Consider the following 24,905-nt stretch of genomic DNA (forward strand, 5'->3'; position numbering starts at 1 on the left):
CACAGGCACATGGGTGCTGTGTTCAAATCTGGAGCAGAGGGTAAAGCGCTGAATCTTAGGGACCCTTGCTTAATTTGTAGCACTGGGGCAGGTATGTCTATCTGTGTAACTACAAACAGTGTCCACCCTAAACTTAAATATCAACTTTTTCTGGAATTCACGTTTATTTATCTATCACTACTTCTTTAGTATATTGCAGATAATCCGATACTCATTAATGGTCTGGTGCAGGCTCATGCCTATTGTATAACAGACACTACACAGGTGAGTAGCTAAACATCTGTTTACTTTGAATAAATACAGGTGATGGAGAAGATTTATTATTATTAAGGAGCAGTGTTGCTCATCTCAGCAGCCCATAGGGCTTGTTCCCAACAGTTGTGTTGGGCAGCAATGTCCAATTGAATCTCAAAGCAAGATCAAGGCAATTTTTCTTTTGTCCCACGGCTTTAGTCCACATGATAGTGGGCACTCAATAAAGTAGGACATTTGCCTTTTTCCTCAGCGTGTTCTGATGTGCTGTAGTGCATTGCAATGCATTTGCATACAGCTGTGAAAAAAAAGCAAGCACTGTATTGCATTTTAACAATACACACAACTACACAGAGTAACATCACACACCTATGTGCAGTTTATGCTTACCTTAAAGAGCGCTCACTGGTGTGAATTATCCCTTAAAGTGGTTGTATACCTTTGAAATGAAAAAATGAATGAAGCATATCCTTCTGTAGCACTACCCCCTTAGGAGTTGCTAAAGATTTGGGTCTCCCTATAGTCCTGCACAGCCAGGCTACACACATTTTCTTCAGACCTTGCACACAGTAAACAGTCCTTGAGCTTGTTTTTTGGGGGATTTTATTAAGGGTATTGAACTTGGATGGGGTTGAGGGGTGTATGGGATGCCCAGGGGAACTGTGAACTGAGGAAAAATTCCTTAGCAACTATGTACAAGTCCTTTAGTCAGCAAAGTCTCTTAGAAGAGCTCTTCAGCCCTCCAGGTGTACCACCCCAGACTCCAGATGAAATCTCTTCACCCAGCTGCCTGAGGGATTCCGTGGGCAAGGGGGCCCAGGATCTGTCACTTAAAAACAAGCAGTCCCAGATGGGGGCTGGTCAGGTTTCCAACCAGAATGCCCTCTCCCCTTATCAGGCCCAGGGTCTCCTGCAAGCTTGTGGGTTGGTGGCTGCCTTCAGGCCTTATGCTGGGCTGGCTCCTTTTCTGCTTCCCAGGCTGTCCTCTCTAAGGCGATGGTTAAGGCTGAGAGATCCTCCCTTCCAGCTCCTTTGCCTGCAGGTAGGCCCATCTCCTGGGCTTGCTCCCAGGCTCCTCACTCCAGCCTGCTCTCTCCATCTTCCACCTGAACTCTCCTGCTGCTGAGCACTTCAAGGCTGCCCTAGCCCCATGCCAAGCACCCTGCTTGGAAATTGGCTAGGATCCCCTAAGTGTGCAGGATAGCCCCTTCTCACTCCACTGCTTCTAGAATCTTGTCCAAAATTCTAGAGAGGGGGAGGTATCAGGGAAATGACTTGCAGAGCCTCTCAGCCCTTTCCTAAAATAACCCTCTGACTCAGCCCTGGATGATATTTAGCCTTTCTACAGTACAAAAAATGGCCACTGCCCCAGTCTATAACTGGCCTTCACAGCAAGGAGCACATGGAAGGGTGACGCATGTCAAACAACAAAAAAGAAAAATTCCCAGCTCTAACTTGCCAGCCAGCCTGCAAACAAACTGAATTAACTAACAGTATGCGTTAAAAACAGGGGTTTAGTTAGCACACATTTGCAAAGACATGCATAAGCTACAGAGCCTCGTCACGGCACCCCAGTATTCTGTAGTTCCTAACTCTCCAATTTTAAGAGCCCCCATAGTAGAGGCACATGTATTTAATGGATAGACCAAGGGCAGATGTACCTTAAAGGTACAGGAGCGCACTAGCTGAAAAACTAATAAAGCTCTCCCTAGCTACCTAGGAGGGTGCTACACTTCTAAAGTATGCACTTGCCTCTATCCAAAGCAACAAATATTATTTCTGTATGCTCTCTCCTTCTACTGCTATCTGCACGAGTCATTGCTGATAGTTTATGCTGACACCAAACAATCCTAGGAGACAGCCCCACCCCTCTCAAGTTCACAGCAGTTGGTTGACAGCCTCAGCTGTACATATTTCTCTATGTCAGTGTGTGACATAAGATCCCTGTTCCCTGCCTCCTGAAGCTCAGAAATGTCAGGTAAACTGTGCTCTTTTAACTACTATAGAGAAGTCTAAAGATAAACAGGTACAACTATGTAGGAGGATTCATTTTATCTCTGTGTATCACCTGAGGCTAGTCACTTCAGTGGGTATATGTAAGGGTTTACAACCACTCTAAAGTAAAGCTTTCACAAACTTCAAATAAAGTCTGCATTTAAATATATTAGTACAAGTTACCTTCAGTGAAAACTGGACGCCAGAAAAACTAGCCCCAGAAACACAAGCAGCTGAATAGATTTATGTCCATTGCCCTGTAGGTTGACCTTGAGCCCGCTGTACGCCATCTCCCATACCTCCATATTGGTCAGTAAGGATGCCTGACGTGCAGGGAAGAAGACTTGGGTCAAGCACGAAGTTTACAAAAGTTTTTTTTTTAATTTTTATTTTACTTCAGCTGTCTATATTTCTGGGTCTATGAGCATTTTGACATACTGTTTTTTACTGAAGGTAACCTCTGCTTATGCTTTTTTTATTCACCATCTGCTCCATCTTAATTGCTTAAAGTGGGGCTATGGGAAAAATAAAAAGTGACATATATGATGCAGCCTGTCACTGGCTCTAATAAAGCAGCTTTTGTCGTTTACACTTCAGTGGTTTTTATTCTGTATAAATGTAAAATGACACCGTATCTATCCATGGTGTACTATGTAAATTAGAGGTGAAACCAGTTTTTCCAGACTAGAGACATACTACCTCTTTTTAGTAATACAAAGCTGAATCAATGCAAAAAAAAATCTGTTGGTCATAGCTCTGCAGGAGTGCTCAAGTAGTCAGCATTGTTGTCTTGTAGCACTGTTGTCTGGGGTTCAGCTTCTCACTTTGGATACTATTTCCACGTACAGTATATTCTCCCTCTGTTTATGTTGATTTCCTGTTTGAATTAAATTGGTGGCAGGGTCAATATAGATTTTTATTGCTGTGACTCAGCTAGGGATATATTCCCTTACTTCTTGTCTGAAAGACACTGCAGGCAGTGAGTGAATATTTACCCAAATTGAGGGAAAATTCAGTCTTTGAGATTGGCAACTATGGAAGGTGTCTTCACGAGTGAATCTATCCAGGTTCAATTCACACAGGGTTCTGCGAATCCTGTTTGAAATTTGGCAAGCCCAAGCGCAGTGGCAAACTCCATTCAAGTCTATAAGGAGTGAATCTTGTTAGTAAATTCTGGTCCCTAAATTCATGTTTAGGGCTAATAAGCAAGCTATTGTCACAAAAAAGGTATGGGAACCTGGGCACTTTCACTGGGGAAATGTACTCAATAAAAACAAAAAATACCGTAGAGCAGGGAGAAGGTCCTTTTATGTTGCTTAGAGGATGAAGTGAAAAACAAAACATATATTTAAAATTACAGTCTTAGGGGTGGCTTAAATCTGTATGTACTTTTACAGACCAGTACGATTTTCACAGAGAACCCCACCAATAGCGTACTCTGGCAGAGCATATTTGGCTTGATTTGATTTTTTCCTTGGACAATTACCTTTTGCAAACGTACAGAAGCAGAACACCAAATCTTATTAATTTCATTTAATAAGGAGTTTTTAAATATTTTTGGAGCAACATATGCTTTTCCATCAAGCACTAATAGGCCCACCTTGAATGACAGATAAAAATTCACCAGTGGCTCACTGAGGACAGGACAGGACAGCAGCTCAAATTGACTGCTGCTCAGATATCAACCACACAATATAACCACATTTAAAAAACATAATAAGGCAGCACATGGTGTGACTGCTCAAGAGCAAGAGGTTGTGTCAAACAAGACCCCATTACTGCAATTCAGAGAACTAAAGCTTTCTTTACTATTCCTGCTGAAACACTCAACAAGCTCCAACACACTAAGGCTTCTCTGAGCACCTCCTTTTTATTGAGGGGGCTGGCTTAACTTGAAGCCCCTATTAATTGCAGACCATGGTGTAAAGGCCATGCAAAGCATTTTGGGTAAAAAAAAAGTTGTATGGAACCATAAATTGCCAATTTACCAAGGCTGAAATTCATCTTTACCTGCTACATCGGTTCCTAAATTTCTATTCCAGAAACAATGGTCAACACACTAAAGTGAACCCAATGATCAGTATTGATATTAGAGACAGCTAGGCATCTGTCATTTTCAGAAATAGTCAGCAAATTCAGCCAATGTATATTTCTGCAATATGCATGGCCATAAAAAGATATTCCATTACACACAAACTCCTATCAGATTCAGCACTCACTGGAAACATCAGACCCACATTTCTGAAAATCCATAAACGGTTGTGTTACAACCTCCTGATCATTGGTTCAATAAGTCATTGCTGGTATTAACAACAAACATACCATGCCATTCTTTCCCATCTAGTTCTTTGATCACTGTCAAGTTCAACACAAGCATTGACAAACAGGACCACAGTTATAATTCACCTAAGACTTTCCACCTCTTCTCATCCCTCTCAAGAAGCCTCCTCCATTATATGAGCCATTGAGTTTAAAGCAAAAATAAAACCAGTATGGTGGAACTCCGGTTTATTTAAAACAAACTAAAAACAATTACACACACAAGCTCTAGCATACCTGAAGTGTTTGTTTCATGTGAAAGAGGAGGATGAGCTGCGGCTGAACACCAATACAAGCGTGACGTTAATATTATGCAAAAATAGAACATGCGTGACTGTGTGTTCAAAAAAGGTTCTCCCTCCAGCATTATGGTTCACTGATTGGCAGTTTGCCTTTGAAGTCATTTCAAATTGGATTTTTAAAAACACACATGAATGCAACATATGTTAAGGTATGCATTGTGGTATGAATTCTGAAAATAGCAAAAAGAGCAGCAATAATAGGATAAAAGCATGCATGACTGGGCTTTAAATTAGTTATGCATAAATATGGATACCAGTGGGTTAGAAAATAGTGTGATATGTCGGGTGCTTAGATAAGGAGCTGGCCGGGTGAGGCTCCTGTAATTGATGATGTGATGTAAGAGCAGAAAAATATACCTGCATTGGGTGAACTCCTGGGCCCCCTTACTTCCCAATATATTGGGCCTAATGGGTGGTTGGATCATCTATTTTCATGCTAGCTTGCGGGGTGGTAGCGTTTTTTGAAAGTAGACCTCTTGGTGAGGACAGTTTCAGTAGGAACCTATCTTAGGTATGGCATCCCCTATTTTAGTAGGGTCTAATCACCATGCCATAGACTATGTCTGAAGACAACTCAAAAATACCCCCAGGTGGTGTGGACCAGCTTGGGGGTCCATCACACTGATTGCTCACAGATTAAAAAGTATTTCCCTGTTAAGACACTAGACTTGTGTTTTTTTCCTGCTTCAATGTTGTTTTATGATATATTGTTTTTATTTACAATATGTTGATATGTTATTTATGGTACAGAGTAACATACAGTATAGGCTGCTATGGCCAGTTAATCACAGACTGCATGTCTTATTTCCTTATTGGGTGCTGATATGTATTATTTCTAAAGCAGAAGGTAGAGCCTGGCCCAAAGTTAATGCCATAACCATGTGCTTAGTGGCCTACTGTATGTATAGTGATGAGCATTTAGCTGTTAAGTGGCATTCATTTATATTTATTTATTGGGGTGTATAAAATGATATGCTGCATATTTTGTGTCACATCACATTTTATGTCAGTTGTGACATGAGCTCCCTTTCACATGTTTATTAGTGTAGAAAATAATAAACCTAGAAAAATAGTTATTTAATTTGATTATAATAGTTTATTTTTACAAGTATAGGCTTTGTGCTTTACTACTCTTCTTCAGCTTGTTCAGATACAGATTTGAATTCCAGCATTTATTTCTTCCTTTTATGTCTGTACAGGTCGAAGTAAAAAATGGATTTGTTAAATTAATTCGGCTCTGGAATCCTTGGGGTCGTGGAGAATGGAGTGGAGCCTGGAATGATAAGTAAGTCTAATCTAGGCAAAATATGATTTGAGTGGTGATAGGTGTGTGACACCAGAGGATCGCTAGAGAGGGACTCTTCTTTTTCATTAAAGCAGTGTCATCGTTAAATTCACCAACTCAACCGGTTTAATCATCTTAATGATTAATAATGTTGGATCAGCTCATCAAACCAGAATCCACACTGAATGGGGACAAACTTTACTTGCTATATCAACCTCATGGCAAGCTCTCAACAGTGCACTCACACATACTATTTATTTATATTACAGTGCCTTGAAAAAGTATTCATACCCCTTGAAATTTTCCACATTTTGTCATGTTCCAACCAAAAATGTAAATGTATTTTATTTGGATTTTATTTGATAGACCAACACAAAATGGTACAAAATTGTGAAGTGGAAGGAAAATGATAAATGGTTTTCAAAATAGTTTTACAAATAAATATCTGAAAAGTGTGCATTTGTATTCAGCCCCCTTTACTCTGATACCCCTAACTAAAATCTAGTGGAACCAATTGCCTTCAGAAGTCACCTAATTAGTAAATAGATTCCACCTGTGTGCAATTTAATCTCAGTATAAATACAGCTGTTCTGTGAAGCCCTTAGAGGTTTGTTAGAGAACATTAGTGAACAAACAGTATCATGAAGGCCAAGGAACACACCAGGTCCGGGATAAAGTTGTGGAGAAGTTTAAAACAGGGTTAGGTTTTAAAAAAATATCCCAAGCTTTGACCATCTCATGGAGCACTGTTCAATCCATCATCCAAAAATGGAAAGCGTATGGCACAAATGCAAACCTACCAAGACATTGCCATCCACCTAAACTGACAGGCTAGGCAAGGAGAGAATTAATCAGAGAAGCAGCCAAGAGACCCATGGTAACTCTAGAGGAGCTGCAGAGATCAGGTGGGAGAATCTGTCCACAAGACAACTATTAGTCATGCAGTCCACAAATCTGGCCCTTATGGAAGCGTGGCAAGACGAAAGCCATTGATGAAAGAAAGCCATAAGAAGCCCCGTTTGCAGTTTGCGAGAAGCCATGTGGGGGACACCGCAAATGTGTAGCAGAAGGTGCTCTGGTCAGTTGAGACCAAAATTGAACTTTTTGGCCTAAAAGCAAACACTATGTGTGGCAAAAAACTAACACTGCACATCACCCTGAACATGCTGTGAAACATGGTGGTGGCAGCATCGTGTTGTGAGGATGCATTTCTTCAGCAGGGACAGGGAAGCAGGTCAGAGTTGATGGGAAGATGGTTGGAGCCAAATGCAGGAGAATCTTGGAAGAGTCTGCAAAAGACCTGAGACTGGGGTGGAGGTTCACCTTCCAGCAGAACAACGACCCTAAACATACAGCCAGAGCTACCATGGAATGGTTTAGAACAAAGTATATCCATGTGTTGGAATGGCCCAGTCAAAGTCCAGACCTAAATCCAATCGAGAATCTGTGGCATGATTGAAAATTGCTGTTCACAGACGCTCTCCATCCAATCCGACAAAGCGTGAGCTATTTTACAAAGAAGAATGGGCAAAAATGTCACTCTCTAGATGTGCAAAGCTGGTAGAGACATCCCCAAAAACACTTGTAGCTGTAATTGCAGCAAAGGTAGTTTTACAAAGTAGTGACTTGGGGGGCTGAATACAAATGCAAGCCACACTTTTCAGATATTTGTTTGTAAAAAATTGTGAAAACCATTTATAATTTTCCTTCCACTTCACAATTATGTGCCACTTTATGTTGGTATATCACATAAAATCCCAATAAAATACATTTAAGTTTCTGGTTGTAACATGACAAAATGTGGAAACTATAAAGGGGTATGAACACTTTTTCAAGGCAGTGTATCCCTTCTTTTTATGTGTTTGGGTGATGGCATTGTATTTAACTGTTTAAATACTGCTACAGGGCAGCACGGGTGCGCAAAATCATGTATATATACCTGATTTTTCATTTCCGGGTATGGTGCGCAAGTCGCGCGCGCACCCTAACCGCGCTGCGGCTGTCAATTACTTGCTTGCGCCCGGTGATTTCAGAAGATCTTTGACGGGGAGGACTGTTTTGTTTACTAACAGTCCTACTCCCTGTCAGCTCAGGCACACTGCTCAGCACAGCCATCCAGAGCAGGGTGATTACAGTAAAGCACACTGACACGGCACCCTAGTAAAACACTACCAGCACACAGTTAACCCTTTGATTGCCCCTCATGTTAACCCCTTCCTGCCCAGTGCCATTAGTACAGTGTCAGTGCTTTTTTTTTTAGCACTGATCACTGTATTGGAGTCACTGGGGATGTCAGTGACACCAAGTCAGTTCCCCCCAGTGTCAGAATGTCTGCCGCAGTCCCGTAGTCCCACTATAATCGCTGATCACCGCCATTGTTAGTAAAAATTTAAACCAAAAAATAAATACCTGTATATATACTTAACTTGGACATGTGTAAAAGTACTGTAAATAGTGAGGGTAGGGTGGCATAGCAAACATAGAAAGGTGGCACCACTTATTACATCAGGGTCTCCCACAGCAGTAGCAAAGCAAATCTTCACTGTTTAAGTTCAGTTCCACTTTAAGCACAGTAACAGAAAATAGTGCCTGAGACCCCTGAAAACTAAAGATTCCATTTCAGAATTAAAGAACTGAAAATTGGAAGGGTGACAACCTACCCCTGCTTATTAAGCCTTATTAACTCTGTCACAGGCTGGTGTCCGTGTGGTGTCCTTTCAACAAATGTTCAGCACTGTCTCTTATTTAGGGGTGTGGGGCTTATGTAAATGCCTAGGCTGCTGGATAACCTGCATAACAGTCACACTTATATCAGATTATTTTCTCTTCTTCTTTTCAGAAGTTCCACCTGGAAGGACCTGAGAAAGGAAGACAGACAGAGGCTGCACAGAGTCAGGGAAGACGGTGAATTCTGGTATCTTAGGCTGCTTTGAATTTAAATCTATTTGGCTAGTTATTTTTAGGGATGGGTGCACTTATCCTTTTTTCCCAGTCTCCCTCTACCTCAGCTTAAGTACCCCAATATTCCCATTTCCCCAATGCATAATTACTTCCATCAGTCCTTTTTCACATCCTTCTTCTGTGCATTGATCACACCAGTGCAGTAGATCTTCACAGTCTTGTGAGGCTAGGTACGCCCAGTGAAATTAAGTCTTAGACAACTGCCTCAGCATCTGTAGAGTACAACATTATCTGAATAGTTGTTATGAGTTGCAATGACCCTATTTTCTTACAAAATTACTTTGCCACCCTTGGGATTTATTGCTTACAACACATGACTTAAACCCTCCTACACCTCAAGGCATAAAAGTTAACACTACCTCTATCCATGTTGTGAGCTCCAGGTTATTACAGGAACAAATTTTAGTAAAACAACTGTTTCTGTTTTTTCAGGATGTCTTGGGAAGATTTTACTCTGACATTTTCCATAATTATTGTCTGCAATCACATCCCAGACTTCCTGGACTGTGGAGAGCAGCAAAGAAGATGGTACAAGAGAATGTTCTGGAACCGCTGGACCAAAGATGGTAACATTTTTTACTGACAGCAAAGGTATTTTTGAGGTTGAGGAAGTAGAAGATAGAGAAATAGCTAGCTAGCTATGGGATAGATAGATAGATAGATAGATAGATAGATAGATAGATAGATAGATATGTGATAGACAGATCTCTACAAAGTGAGAGGAATTACATTCTTAGCTAATTGTCACCAGAGCAGGTGTCCCATTTGGAGGATGTTCCTTCACCTCCTGTTCTTTTAACAGTTTAAAATTTTTAATTTCCTATGACTTTCTGTCTTGGTGACGATGTTCAATAGACAAATACAGACGACAAATCTACTCAGAGCTAAAAACTTCACAGGGGTTCCAATCTTTCCCTACTCTAATAAAAAAAATGGCTAAACACACTTTGATATCTTGTTATTTTTTTTTAATTTCAGAGTTGTTCAACAGGAACCCTCAATACATGATAACTGTGACATCCTCTGATGTGGTGAATAAAGGGTGCAATGTGGTCATATCACTAATGCAAAGCAGCAGGAATCGGCAAAAATTTGGAGGTCAATGGCTCCCAATTGGATTAAAGGTCTTTAAGGTACACACAAACATATCCATTTCATCACCCAGGAAATGTTTCTTTTTCTGGCTGTGCAGGATTGTAGGTAGAAGCAGTGTTAATCTCATCAAATCTGAATTTAGGTCAAATTTGAAGCTGATCCCTATGCACAAAAACTTTCCTTTAAATATATCCCTCAAAAATCTCTTTGTATGCACCAAATGTCTTGTATGCAAACCCAGATATGGTCTTGTAAAAGTAGCAGTGACATCATCACTGTGTTTGTAAATAGCCTGTGCAGAGAGCAGAGCTGTGGAAGGGACCCAGCACACCCCAACCACTACAGGCTGCTGCAGTAAACTACAGGAGGGGGTGGAGACAAGACCAGTCACCTTGTATAAGGAGAGAGAGCAGCAGTAACAGGTCTTTATTACAGCAGTAAAGTGCAGGAGTTGTTTCATGCTCGATTACTGCACATACAGTAATCGTGTGAAGGAAATACACAAAGGACACCAAGATTCAACTATTGATGCACATTTGGACAACACTAATTTTTCCCAGAGTTCAACTGTAGACATGGTACTTTTAAGGTGCACTAAATCCTTCATCAGTGGCAAAAAAGTAGCATTTGTCCTTTCTCCTATCCTCCTCTCTCTATACTTATTACTAAGACATAGGTACTCCTTAGCTAATTTCTATAATGTGAGGCTGTAGACAAATGAAGCTATTCAGCCCTTGCAGAAGAACAGGACAGCTGTGACAGGAGATACATAACGCTGATTAAACAATCTGCTTACTGACGCAGCAATCAGCCAGGAAATACAATATAGTCTCGTGTTGTGGCTAAATGTTGAATTGATTATATTGACTGGTTCTCATCGCTCAAAGCTCTTAAATTTATCGCTGGGCATTCCGCTGTGATTTGTTTCCCGCTGCTGCTAATGTGTTTACAGGCTCAAGCAGCGGAACCACTGCAGCATTCAAATTATCATCAACATGTGGCCTTGAGTTATCATTATAACAAATCAGTGTCTAATATTGTCACAGTGTTTATTTATTACAACTGGCAGAAAGGAAGAGTGTGCAAAGCTGGCCATACACTATTAGATTGTTTTCATTCACACTTTGCTCATGTTCCTGCATTAATGCTAAACAGCTTGAATAGACGAATTCCCCTGCTAGGCTATTGCATTCTGGTGTTGCAATACCTGAGTAATGACTTCATCTGATTGGATGCTGCCACTTGGCTTCTTTGATTTTTCAGTTGAAAGAGATCAAATAGAATGGTGCCGACAGGGCCAACCACTAAGCAAATATTGGTTTGTTCCAGCAATAGCCTTAATGTTGAATGACAATATATTTTGGAGCGGGTTTATATTTCAGCCGAAGAGCAGTCAAAGACAGACAGACATTTCCCTGAGAATAAAGGCCTCCTCCCTGAACACATCATGCATTTCGATTCTTGCCTGATGGTTACAATAGCATGGCGCATTTGCTAAGCCATGGAAATTGGACCAGTGCCCTCAGGGTTGCTGCCTAGAACACAGGGTTTCAGCTGCTACACTGTAATGTCAGAAATGTATGGTCACCTGGCCTTCACATTTATATATACTTAGGACACAGGGTTTCAGCTGCTACACTATAATGTCAAAAATGTATGGTCACCTGGCCTTCACGTTTATATATGCTTTGGACATCTTATTCCAAAAGCATGGGCAATAATAAGGAATGAAAACCCTCATAGCATTTTAGCAGTCTCCACCCTTCACGGAAGGGTTTATGGAAAATTTTGGGCTGTGTCTGTGGGAATCAGATACCAATTATCCAAATTATCATTTGTGAGCAAATTGGTCTGTGCTTAATAAGGATTTTCTGCCTTCAAGCTTCTTGGAAAGGTTTCCAGAAAATTTAGCAGGGTGTCTGTGGGAATTAGTCCCCAGTTATCCAAAGTAGCATGTGTGAGGTCAGGTACTGATGCTGGATGAGCAAACCAGGCTCACAATTCATCTCAAATGTTCAGTAAAGTTTAGGGTCAGGGGTCTGTGCAAGCCACTCAAGTTCTTCCACACCAAACTCATTAAGCCATGTCTTTATGGAGCTAGTTTTGCCCGGTAGCACAATCATACCGGAACAGAAAAGGTCCTTTCTAAAACTGTTGCTGCAAGGCTGGAAGTTCACAACTGTCCAAAATGTCTTTGCAGCATTAAAAGTACTCTTAAGTAGAAACACCTGAATTCAATCATTTAGAGAGGTTTCTACATACTTTTAGCAAGATTATAGTTGTGATCAGGGGTGGACTGACAATTCATGGGGCCCCCAGGCAATAGGGGATCATGGGGCAAACTCAAAAAAGCCTATGAAAAAGGTACCAGGGGCATCTCATGGGGCCCCCTACTGACCCTGGGCCCTCGGGCAGTGCCCGAGTTTCCAAATGGTCAGTCTGCCCCTGGTTGTTATGGTTAGGTGTCTACTTTGGCCTATATGATTTATCTTCAATAAAACATCAGCATGCAAACTGCTTAACACCAATATGTAGAATAACAGGACCTGCTTAGCCTAATATAGGGTAAATAGTTTATAAGAAGCCTCCTGTCTGATACTATGAGTTAAGTAGCATGTAGATAGACTGCAGTGCGATCTAAGTGCAAACAATACTAAAGGTAATAGGGAAGAGAAGGAGAGCCAATAGAAAGGAAAAGGGACAATAAAGAGCAACATGGGGTGGAGATTACAAAAGAATGTGAAATCTGTTTACTGTGGCATGCCACAACATTCCACCCTAGTTGGGGTCCTTCTTTTAGAGCCCAGGCAGCTACCATACAGCTACTAGAAGAGTAAACAGTTGGGCCACTTAAGTCGAGAAGTTTTAAGTGTTTTTACTTACTAGTCTTCTGCATGATATCATCTATTTGTCTTTCTTTTTGTCTCTCCAGGTGGAATCTCAGGTATGGAGAAGAAAAGTTCCAGCCATAGTACTACCCCCTTGGGGGATGCTAAGGAATTGGGTCCCTCTATAGTCCTGCACAGCCAGGCAGTCTGCATTCTCCACACAAGCTTGCATCCAAAGTCAGAAATCAGTCCTTGAGCTTTGCTTTTTTGGGTTGTTAAGGAGATTTAGAACTGGGATAGGGTAAGGGGGTATAGGATGAAAAGGCAAAAAGAGTTGACCTTACTCCATAGATCTGACAGATAACACTTCCATTTATTGATTCTTCATGTAAATATCAAAAGATCACACCTCCAAACACAGGACAGGGACAAGTAAACACGTTTCACACAAAAAACATGTGCTTAGTCATTACTACCACTAGTAATGAATAGATGTTTTTTGTGTGAAACACATTTACTTGTCCCTGTCCTGTGTTTGGAGGTGTGATCTTTTGATTTTTAAGTGAAGAATAAATAAATGGAAGCTTTATCTGTCACATCTAGAGAGTGCAGTCAAATCTTTTTGCCTTTTCATGTTACCGCAGTCACGGAACAGACCATCAACGGTTGATGGTCAGAAGGGCTTGTCTTTCACTTACCGACCTGGAGCACTTTACTTTTTTCCCATTGTGTTCAAGGGGGTATAGGATGCCCACGGGAATTGAGGACAGAGGACAACTTCCTGGAACTATTCACAAGCTTTCTCTGTAGCACAGTCTCTGTTGGAGAGCTAGCCAGCTTCTCCTTGATGTACCACCGCAGACCTTAAATGAACCTCTCCTCTTCACCCAGCAATCTGGAGATATCCCTGAGAAGGGGATTTTATTCCTGTCCCTTTAACCACTTGCCTACCAGGCACTTATACCCCCTTCCTTACCAGGCCAATTTTCAGCTTTCAGCGCTGCCGCACTTTGATTGACAATTGCGCGGTCATGCAACATTGTACCCATATGAAATTTTGATCATTTTTTTCTCACAAATAGAGCTTTCTTTTGGTGGTATTTAATCGCCACTGGGCGCTTTACTTTTTGCGCTATAAATTAAAAAAAGTGCAAAAAATTTGAAAAAAAAAAAAAAGTTTATTTGTTTCTTTTATAAAATTTTTCAAACAGGTATTTTTTCTCCTTCACTGATTTGCGTTGATGAGGCGGCACTGATGGGCACTGATAGGCGGCACTGATAGGCGGCACTGATGGGCACTGATAGGCAGCACTAAAGGGCACTGATAGGCAGTACTAATGAGGTGGCACGGATAGGCGGCACTGATAGACAGCACTAATTAGGGGTCACGGATAGGTGGCACTGATATGCAGCACTGATAGGCGGCACTGATAGGTGACACTGATGATGGGTACTGATAGACGGCACTGACTGGCATCACTTCTGGGCACTGACTGGCGGCACTGACTGGCACAACCCCTGGGCACTGACTGGTGGCACTGACTGGCAGCACTGGTGGGTGGCACTGGTGGGTGGCACTGGTGGACAGCACTGGTGGGTGGGCACAGGTGGGTGGCACTGGTGGGCACAGGTGGGTGGCACTGCTGGGCACATGTAGGTGGCACTGCTGGGCACAGGTAGGTGGCACTGCAGAGTGGCACAGGTGGGGGCACTGCTGGGCACAGGTGGGGGCACTGCTGGGCACAGGTGGGGGCACTGCTGGGAATGGGTGGGCGGGGCTAGTGGGCGCACAGCTGATCGGAACTTGCGGGGGTCACTGCTGGGCACCGATCATCAGGGCACTGATCATCAGTGCCCTGATGATCGGTGCCGATCCCCGCTCTGACAACTGCCGGTTCTCGGCAGTACTTTCCTCACGATCTGACAGCGTGAGGAAAGTGCAGCCGAGAACCGGCACTTGCATTTTCCTGTGATCAGCGTGTCATTGGACACCGCTGATCACGTGGTAAAAGGCCGGTGGGATCGGCCTTTCACCACATCTCGTGATCAGCTGTGTCCGTAGGACACAGCGATCACGGAGATCGCCGGGTGCGCGCCCCCTGGGGCGCGCAGGAGAGCGCGTTCTGGGAGGACGTCATATGACGTCCACTCAGAACTGGCCGGCCGCGGTGAAGCCGTCATTCGGCTATGCGCGGTCGGCAAGTGGTTAAATAGAAGATCAATCACTAGTAGGGGGCTAATCTGGGGTGCAGGTGTACTCACTCAGATCCTTTCCTGTACCACTGGGCTGCTCCTTCCCTGTCATAAAAGTGGTCCTCTCTTAAAGGGCCAGTAAGTTGCAAGTTCTCCGACTGTCCAGCTCCAGGCTCGCAGGCAGGCTCCATCCCACTAGAACTCCTGGCAGCATCCTTCCTCAACATCACATCACGCCCAAACGCTAAAAGTGCGTTTTCTCACACTTCTGCTGCATGTGACATTTTCTGTCAAAATACTTCTCTCCAGAACGCAATTCTTCTGCGTTCAGGAGAGAAGCATTTTATTACCTCTAAACTTTGCTGCTCTTTGTGTGCATGGGAACATTGGCTTTTATTGAGTTAAGTTCAAGGGCTGTGGCAAAAAAGGAGTTTAAGAGCAGCAGTGTGCATGAGGTTTAACAAAGTCTCAGTCTTTTTTTATGTAATCTCTGTAAGAAAAAGTTAAATTAAATGTATTTCTCAATAGCCACAAAAGATCCACTTTGTGTGCATTAGACGCCCTTGTTAACCTATAGATTACTTTGTAAAAGTAGAAACAACATCATCACTGTACTGCGCATAGCATGTGCAGAGAGCAGAGCTATGGGAGGGACCCAACAGTCCCACCTACTGTTGGCTATCTTGCCGAAAACTACAGAAGGGGGTAGATACAAGACCAAAGTCCCCTCATAAGGAGGGGAATCAGCAGTGACTGGTCTTTATTACAGGCTTCTGTATAGAGGTAAAGTTTCACACTGGATTACTGCACAGATCTGAATTAGTTAAAGCACACCAAGATTCTAGTTATGTAGAGGTAGTAGCCAAATGATCAGACAAATGTTTATATTGAAGTGAATTGTATGAATGCGAGATAAGTTGACATCGTCAATAAAAGGTAAAGGGATATGTAACAAGCAGAAGACAATGGGGTTGATTACCTAAAACTGGAGAGTGCAAAATCTGGTGCATCTGTGCATGGTTGCCAATCAACTTCTAACTTGTTCAATTAAGCTTTGACAGAAAAAAAACTGGAAACTGATTGGTTTCTATGCAGAGCTGCACCAGATTTTGCACTGTCCAGTCTTAGTAAATCAATCCCATTATTTATTTATCCCAAAGTTCTGACCCTATTGCGAAAATTCAATTTGCCAAAACAATTTTCCCATAAAAGAACATGGCTCTGTTGACAGAGAATCTTCCAGGAGTGTTGACCTCCTAATTTCTCTGCAGAGCTCACAAGTTCCACCTGTCAACCTTCTGTCAGAATCAATATTCCTAGAAGTTTCAATTTCCTAGCAGAGATGCTCAATGGCATGAGCAGCAAAACAGGTGACTTTTATTATCATTTTGGATAGAGTTGGGAATAATTCAAACTGCTGTCAGTTGTTTGCCATCTGAGTCTTATTAAGGAGATTTCTCTTAAATGTTTGTCTTGTAGAGTCAACTGGAAATTAGAGATTATCTTCAAATGTAAGGGTAATCCCCTCTAAGACATGTATAATAGGAACAATTTTCCCATTTAGAAGATTTTCCCTCTATTCCTTGTGAAAACTTGAAATCTTGGATTTACCCTCACTTTCATTGACATTGGTGATCAGGGCAGTTACAGAGGTTGAATCTACCAAACGGGGACACAGAGAGCAATAAAAAACTAACAGTGGTTCCAGCCCCATACCACTCTATCCATATCTATATTTGCTTTTAGTTATACTGTAGGCCTAGCTAAGTGTATATACCACACTGCATAAGACAGCTGAGCATGTAGAAGAGAATAGTAAACCTTTAGATGTTAATAGTTTTGTTTGTGTTTAACATTGTATTCTCTCTTCTCATTTGTAAGTTCCAGGACACACGAGAGCCGCTTCCAGCTTCGTTCTTTAATCGGGAGAAACTCCAAAAGTTGGAGGACTGCTTTAGACGGCGTGATCTTACAATAAGTCATGGCCTGGAAGCAGGGAAATACGTAATTGTCCCATATACAACAGAGAGAGAAAAGGAGCCTTCGTTTCTACTACAGATATTTTTGAAGAGCAAAGACTGTGCAATGTAAATATAACAATAGTTAAAGCCTGATTCTAGTTATTTTTTTCAGCTATAGGTAGAGAAGATGCAGACAGGTGTTGGACTGCACTGTGTCGGTTATTCAGATTGTCAGGAAGCCATTGAGGACTAATTTGTTACCTTATATGGGCTCCAGGCAGCCATCTTGGGAGGGAGCAGGGATCTCCTATTGAATGCTGAAATTATGTGAGATTTGGGTGACCATCTTAACATGGAAGTCCACCTTGACATGCCATTGAGTGACCATCTTGACATGCCTTCAGTATGGGCATAGATCAGGGACAGAGCCCTACTTGTTAGGGTGAGAAATATGAGCAGTGTTATGGAGAGATACCTGACAAGGAGGGGAAAGAGTAGGTTTCCCTTACAAGTTGTGTCTCCTGTCGGCTTCCTGATACTCTCTCCCACATGCAGTCTGAAAAACTGCAAGGACTTTGGGGATCTCAGGGTGACTCAGTAGTCTGGATACCTCCTCCACTGGAACTGCTCCTCAGGAATTCTATGGCCTGTAAGATCAAACTATATTGCTATTGAAAAAGTGCCTTGTTGGTAGACATTACCTTTCTGTTTGAACAAGTGCGAAACCTGCAACATACGGTAGGTGGAGTCATTTCTATCAACTACCTTTTTTCTGTGATCATTTTTTCCTCCCACTTTTTTGGGGTACTCTGGTTAAGCCCTCCCCACACAGATAAGGGTGAAAAATTGTCAGGTTATTATTCCGTTTCCCTTTTTTATACTACATGTTTAATTAAGACCACCTCTGAACTAGTGTACAGAGGTACGCCAGTATTCAGAGTGGGTCCTACCTGTGCTGCGAAGCTTTTACAGTATGTGTGTGACAGCACAGCATGGTATCCCTGGAATGATTTATCCATTGGCCAGGACATTATCCGGCCAAAAGCAATAGGATGGGGTTGCAGTGATGTCATTACCAAAATATGGGTGTCCCCTTACTAAAATATAAAGATTTTTTTAAAAGCTGAACTACAGCCTTCCCTTTGTACAGACTCCTCTCCTAGCGCTAAACGCCTACTATGTATGTAGCCTAGAAGTGTTTATAAACCTCCTAATCACTGCCCCTAACACTAACTAGATGTAACCTCTAATTTAATCTCTCATGCTAAACTGACCTCTTCTGCAGTGTAATCACCTTCTCCTGCACCGGAATTTGCTGCACTGAATCCTCAAGTGTCTTGTGCTTCAGACTACCTGCTCACTGTGCTGATAACTACTTATCCATGGCTAGGCATAGACTTGATCCCACCCTTCGTGTTGCAATGCTCAGGCCTAAGTCAGATAGGCACCAAACCCTGTAAGTGGAGTGCTAAAGGTGCAGTGCCTATACCTTAAATTTTTTTTTTAATAAGCAACAGGCAGGGTGAGCTGTTTTAGTAAATATGTGACTTTCTATCTATTACCACCTGCTATTACCCCACAAACATTGTACATTCCAAGTTTACTTTAACAAAAAAATAGCTTGGAAGCCACTATTGTTGCAACAGTCTGCAAACTTTTTTCTTTTGTTAATTTTATCCTTTTTTTCTTCTTTACTTTAATCTTCTCGTTCCAGCGAGCTGAGCTCAGTAGAAAGCATGAAGGTATGTATGAGCTCATTACTGTGTAATTGTAATACCCTGCTGGCATTTACCTCCATAAGTAAGAGATTGCAATTATATTTTATTTGAGATTCTCTGAGAATGATAAATAATTCATTGTCGGCAAACATTCTCCAGCATCATCAAAGGAAACTGCAGAATTAATTTATAACGAATGGGGGAAGCGAGAAATTATGAAAAATTTCAGTAAAATACATGCCAGTTAATGAGAGGTTATAGGACGATTTTACAACTTTTACATTTTTTTTAGATTTTTGCAGAGAAGGAGCTCATAGACACAGTGGAACTCTTACAAATTGTGAACTCTCAGTGTACATGATCTTATGAATTTTGAGCTCTGAACTCTGTACTTTATATTCTAACAATTAGGGTTGAGTGGAAAATGTAAGCAAACTTGATTTTGTGCCAAAATTACTTAACTTAAAGTGGTTGTAAAGGCTGAGGACGTTTTATCTTCATGCATTCTTTGCATGAAAGAAAAAACCTTCTGTGTGCAGCGCCTCCCTGACAGCTCTCCCAATACTTACCTGAGCGCAATCTCAATCGAGCACTGTGCACAGAAGCCTCGGTTCTCCAGGGTCTCTCTTTCTTCATTGGCTGAGACACAGCAGTGGAAACCATTGCTGCTCACAGCCAGTGAAGAGTGAGCGGGGGGCAGGGCTGAGCTGCAATGTGTGTCTTATTGACGGCGACTTGCTCTGGGGGCACTCAGCAGGAGGAAAGTGCCAGGAGAGTCAGCGGGAGACCCAAGAAGAGAAGGATTGGGGCTGCTGTGTGCAAAACCATTACACAGACCAAGTAAGTATGACATGTTTGTCATAAAAAAAACTGAGCCTTTAATCACTTTAAGTTTTGTTGAAATTCACAAATTTTGTCTTAAAAAGAAAAAAAATCACCTTTTGGGAATTGCAGTGAGAGTGGGTGGGTACACTAGGCCTGTACATGTTGAATGTGTACTCGCCTGTTTCAACAGAAAATGTGCCCACACAGCTGCTACTGCTATCCTCACATGTGACCACTCACCCTCCAGCATCAACAGAATAGGAACTAATTGCCTTGACATTCAGTTTTTATTCCCATAATAAATATGACCAAATGCTCAGAATTAGATTGTTTATCCATTGTTGTCTGCTGGAATTGAATATTAGAACTCTTTTTCCTATTTTTCTATCAGCCGTCGCTGCTGGTATGCTTCCATGTTGTCACATTCCTGGCCACTACACAACAGAAACAAAGCAACGGGAATTTTGCCACAAATTTCCCAGCAATTTTGCCACTATTTTACCAGCAAATTTACCTAGAATTTTGCTGCGATTTTGCCATGATTTGACACTGCAATTTCCCCCAAATTGTTCTGCGTTTTTACCTGCAATTTTGCTGCAGTTTTGCCTGGAACTTTGCTGAGATTTTTCCCACAATTTTGCCTGCAATTTTGCCATGATTTTATCACAGGGTGCGTTTTGCATAGGCTGTGTGACTCAAAAATGCATCATAACTGCAGCAAATGAGTATTTTTTATGTTTTTTGCTGCATTTTCAATGCATTTCAGGCTTGTTTCACACCCTTGCAGTTTGTGTTTTGTTCATTTTTCAGTGCTCTTTGCAGTGCATTTTGTGTTTTTGCACTTGCAAAAAGCACTGCAAAATGGACAAAACACAAACTGCAATTGTGTGAACCAGGCCTGAAATGCATTCAAAATGCAGCAAAAGTGTATCAAATACGCTTTAAAAAAGCGGTAAAATTATACGTAAAATTGCATTTTTTGTGGCCATTATCGGCACCTTTTTTCCTATCGGCAAAATCCCTAGTATGTATAGTATATAGACTGTTACTAGTGCAGGAGGTGCAAAGACTCCTAGCTGAAGCTATGGGAGGAGGGACATTCCCAGAGTGTCCTGAGCTGCCATTCTTAGAACACTGCCTGGGTGGAGGTACAGACCAGGAGTCTGACTCCACCCACTACAGTGAGCAGGGACGGAAATACATCCATACTTCCTGGAGAAAGAACTACAGAAGGAAAGTGCCAAGAAAAAAGGCTGGGGAAATAGGAAGGCAGCCACCAGTCTTACAAACGGGAAACCACAGGGGATTGCCAGTTTTATTTGAAAATCATCGGCTATTTTAAGAGCAGCTACTGAGTGAACAAGAAGATGGAGGACATATTTGGTGAAAGCAGGAGATCAGCAGCAAGGACATGAAAAAAAGTTTTTGCCAGGAGTACTTCTTTAAGAAAATGAAGGCACTTTTCTTTCTTAGTGTTCTCAAATGAAATAAACACAAAGGAAAAACACTGAGTGGCCCATCAAAACAAATTGCCACCTTAAACAATTCCTTAAGTCTTCACTTGCCTTTCTTATGGACTTCAATGGGTTTTGCTGATTTGTAAAAATTTCACCAAAAATTCTGATGAAGTGATACTTATTAATTTCACTAATCCATAATAAAAACATACTAATGTCTTCAGAGTAAAAACACCATTTTTATCCATCCTTTTCTTTTACGATATAACAAAAATACTCAAATCCTGACCCATCTTGGCTACTGTAAAAATACTCTTACCCAAACAGACTGGCCTTACTCAACTCTGTCGTAAAAGCTGCAGTGCGGCATATACACCTTCTAATCATCCATGTCACTTTCTGGATTGCTTCTCCAAGATCCACCGGGCAAAGATGAAATCATAGTGAAATCATGGGAATATGCTCTTAGACACTGGCCTTTTTTTTGGGGGCGGGGGGGTAGATTTCTACGCAAGAACTTTGACACCAAAGAAAACAAAGTAAGCTGTTTCTCCTAATGCCCCTGGCATAGAGTCTAAAATTTAGAGCAGGAAAAAAAAAGATTTAAAATGGCTTTAATTGAATACAATAAAGCTGATTGTGCTGCAATACCACTCTGTTCAGTCCAGATCTATGCCCCACAGTACTTCATATGTGCCACAAGATGTCCTTAGTCTTCCAGGCTGAATGACAGCCATCATCATTTAATCACTTCCTCTGAGCCCAGGCTGTCATGAAGCGGCCTCCAGCCTGTGAGTGGACAGTGAAAAGAAAAGTAGTCCAGTGATGCACGCATCTCACACTGTTTTCTCCTCATTGTCAGCAAATTCTCCCTGTCAGCGCATGAACTGATTAGCTCCTAGTGCTGCTTCTCCTTCCCTTATCCTGAGCTCTGCTTAAAGGGGATTAATGGCCAATACTAAGTCAAATTGAGGTATTTACACTGCTTGCATTTAAAAAAAAGCATATCATAATGAATTATTGAATACAGGGCTGCATTAATTTGAGCCTTTTCTATCTGCCTGGAATTTAGCTTAAAGCAGAGCCAAACTTATCTTTCCTTCTGCTGGGTGCCGGTCTTTGGCCATCTTCATTGGCTGGCACAGGATGACATCACTCATGCATATGCAGGAATCAGTCATCTCAGCACACAGGGACCATGTTGGTGATGTAAGCTGAGCTTCGCATGTACAGCTCAGTTTACAGAAATGGAAATGACAGTGAGCAGGCAGGTAGGTATATATTATTGCAGCAGAGACATTGCATTCTGCATTAAAGAGCCTGTCTGCTTACAGTTTGTGACAGCGGAACTTAATTTCCACTTTAAAACATATGGATACTAAGAGAAATATAATTGATACTGCTGAATCCTGTCTAGAAATACAAATTGCCTGGCTGCCTTTGGCTTCAATACTTTCTATGTCACTGACCTGGAACAAGCATGCAGATTAGATCCCGAAAATGAAATCAGAATTCCTGAATTGCATACTTGTTCCAAGTCTGTGACAGGTGAGTTGTACAAAGTCAGTACACATTTTCCTTGTTCATTATATGGTCTCAAAATAACGTTCACAATTGTTCTAACCCTTTCATTGTTGTCTCAGGAACCCGAACCTCAGCAATGTGACAGTGTCCGCCGGCTCTCTGACAATAAGGTAACGATTATGTTCAGTATATTTTTCAAACATCGCACTGCATACACAGCCAGATGCAGTTAGGAGCAGTAGGCCTGAGCTTATAGGCAGCAAAGAGGCAGTTTATTTTACTGTACAGATATCAGCCACATACATATACCCATCACATGCACAAAATGTGGTCATGAAATACAAGCTCAGTTTTCATTTGTTAGAGATATAGTGCTATGACGACCCCTCAATGGACTACTTGAGGATTACTTACATATGTGATAACCACATCTTTCTTTTACCCTTGGTTCACACTATTGTAGCATCCATTCATTTGAATGGGCTACTGTGCCCCCGTTTCCCACAGAAACAAGATGCATTTTTTGAAATGCGGCCGGAATGGAAATCGCATGGTCCTTTTGACCATTTGATTTTCCCTGCAGTTCCCACACCAACAAAAGAACGAATTGCAGCCCTGGGGGTCTCCTAAGATCAGCGCAATTTGACTGCGGGTGATTACGGGTGTGGGAACAGGTGCGATTCCTGCACCCACTACCAGCCTGCAGATTGTGGGTGATTATGAACCTAGGGTTCCAAACAGATTCCTTTATAAAATTAAATGGGACTTTAGTAGAGTCTCAGAATATACTGTAGCTCAAACAGATTATAACATATACTGTATAGGGAAAATGTTCCCAAACCTTCTTGGTAAATTTTATTTAAAAAAATTAAATACCCTTGAGGTTTTTTTAAAAACATTTTCACACATAGGATTGATGGGTTATTCATCAGGAGAGATCAGTTCCTCTGGTATTGCACAGTTTTAGTCTGATAAACATATATACATTTTTCCATGTTTCCATTTTTCCATGAATCATATGGAATTCTACTAATTGAATCTAAATAATTTAATATTACACTCTAAATATGGATTTCTGATGTGATTCTTAGGGTAAAGCTCACTTATTCAGGGAAAGATGAAAATGAGCGAGGATAAAGACCTCTAACCAGAAAATGTAATCTTATTTCAATACATATATAAGTAGCCCGGGCTACATATATATGTATTGGCGTGTACAGGATCAAGGCCTGGGAGCAATGGGCCGGGCTGTCAGGTTACACTGTCTTTTTTATTCCCTCTCCCCTCCCATCCACTGCAGCTGACAGAAGGACAGGAGAAAAAGAGAAGGAGGAATCCATCAATACAGGGTTGTGAGCAGCCCGGTTAAAGTCTTACTAAACCCAGGACCCTGCGTCCACTATATCTGGCCTCCTACAGTACACACAACATGGAAATTCAATTATTTTATTAAATATAAACTGCTAAATTCCTTTTCTCATCAGCAATTAGATCAGTCTTGTGACTTCTATCAGTGTCCAGCTGAGCACTGGTTAAAGCTTGTAGGAGAAGTTTTCTTTCTGCTCTAGGAGGATGCAAAACCCCTGACCTCTGTCTGGACAGTGCTGATTGGCCCTGTGCTGATCACATGCACTCTCCCAAGAAAAAAACCCCTCTCTAGCAATACACACTAAACTGAGCATGTGCATGTGACTACAGGTTCAGTCTGTCTTATCAGGTGGACATTTGAACAAGAGGAGGGGCAGAGAAGATAGGATCAAATGGCCTTTTTACACAATGCTTTACTGCATATACAGACTGATTTTACTGTTGTGAGTTTATTAACACTTTAAGCCCACACACCACTCAGGGAACATAGAGGAAGGGGTGTGGATTGCTGTGAATGCTGGGAGGTACTGAGATTTGTAGGGGATGTAGACCCTGGACAGACTGAGTCTGTAGTTTCATATTAGTGGTGGAAGTACATATAACAGGATTACCGGAACCTTGTAGGGAGAAAAAGGGGAAGGTCTGTTCCTTAGCTCAGGGTGAAGACATTGTGGGGGACAGACCAAGTGGCCGGCTGCAATCAATGCATTTACCATCACAGGAACGCAGAGAGACAGAACAGCAGACATCACCTGCTACATGCAAACATCAATGTTGCTGTCTTGTGTTGCTGCCTAATAGTTGGAGAGAGCCCTGCTGCAG

General features: G+C 41.8%; 1 protein-coding gene across 2 annotated transcripts in view; it reads left to right on the top strand.

Moving 5' to 3' along the window:
- The window catches only part of LOC149456445 (calpain-13-like), a 112,768-nt gene that overhangs the window by 63,240 nt on the left and 24,623 nt on the right, over nucleotides 1-24,905 (top strand). For both annotated transcript variants that reach the window (XM_089685117.1, XM_089685118.1), the window contains exons 9-17: nucleotides 190-264; nucleotides 6,068-6,153; nucleotides 8,993-9,067; nucleotides 9,547-9,680; nucleotides 10,093-10,247; nucleotides 13,142-13,153; nucleotides 17,112-17,317; nucleotides 18,906-18,933; nucleotides 22,835-22,885. In XM_089685117.1, the coding sequence (XP_089541243.1) occupies nucleotides 190-264; nucleotides 6,068-6,153; nucleotides 8,993-9,067; nucleotides 9,547-9,680; nucleotides 10,093-10,247; nucleotides 13,142-13,153; nucleotides 17,112-17,317; nucleotides 18,906-18,933; nucleotides 22,835-22,885 (822 nt within the window). The remainder of the gene's footprint in view (nucleotides 1-189; nucleotides 265-6,067; nucleotides 6,154-8,992; nucleotides 9,068-9,546; nucleotides 9,681-10,092; nucleotides 10,248-13,141; nucleotides 13,154-17,111; nucleotides 17,318-18,905; nucleotides 18,934-22,834; nucleotides 22,886-24,905) is intronic.

The sequence above is a fragment of the Staurois parvus genome, unplaced genomic scaffold, assembly GCF_062004578.1.
Source record: "Staurois parvus isolate SC_StPar_1 unplaced genomic scaffold, SC_StPar_1.0 ptg000362l, whole genome shotgun sequence".
Classification (NCBI taxonomy): Eukaryota; Metazoa; Chordata; class Amphibia; order Anura; family Ranidae; genus Staurois; species Staurois parvus.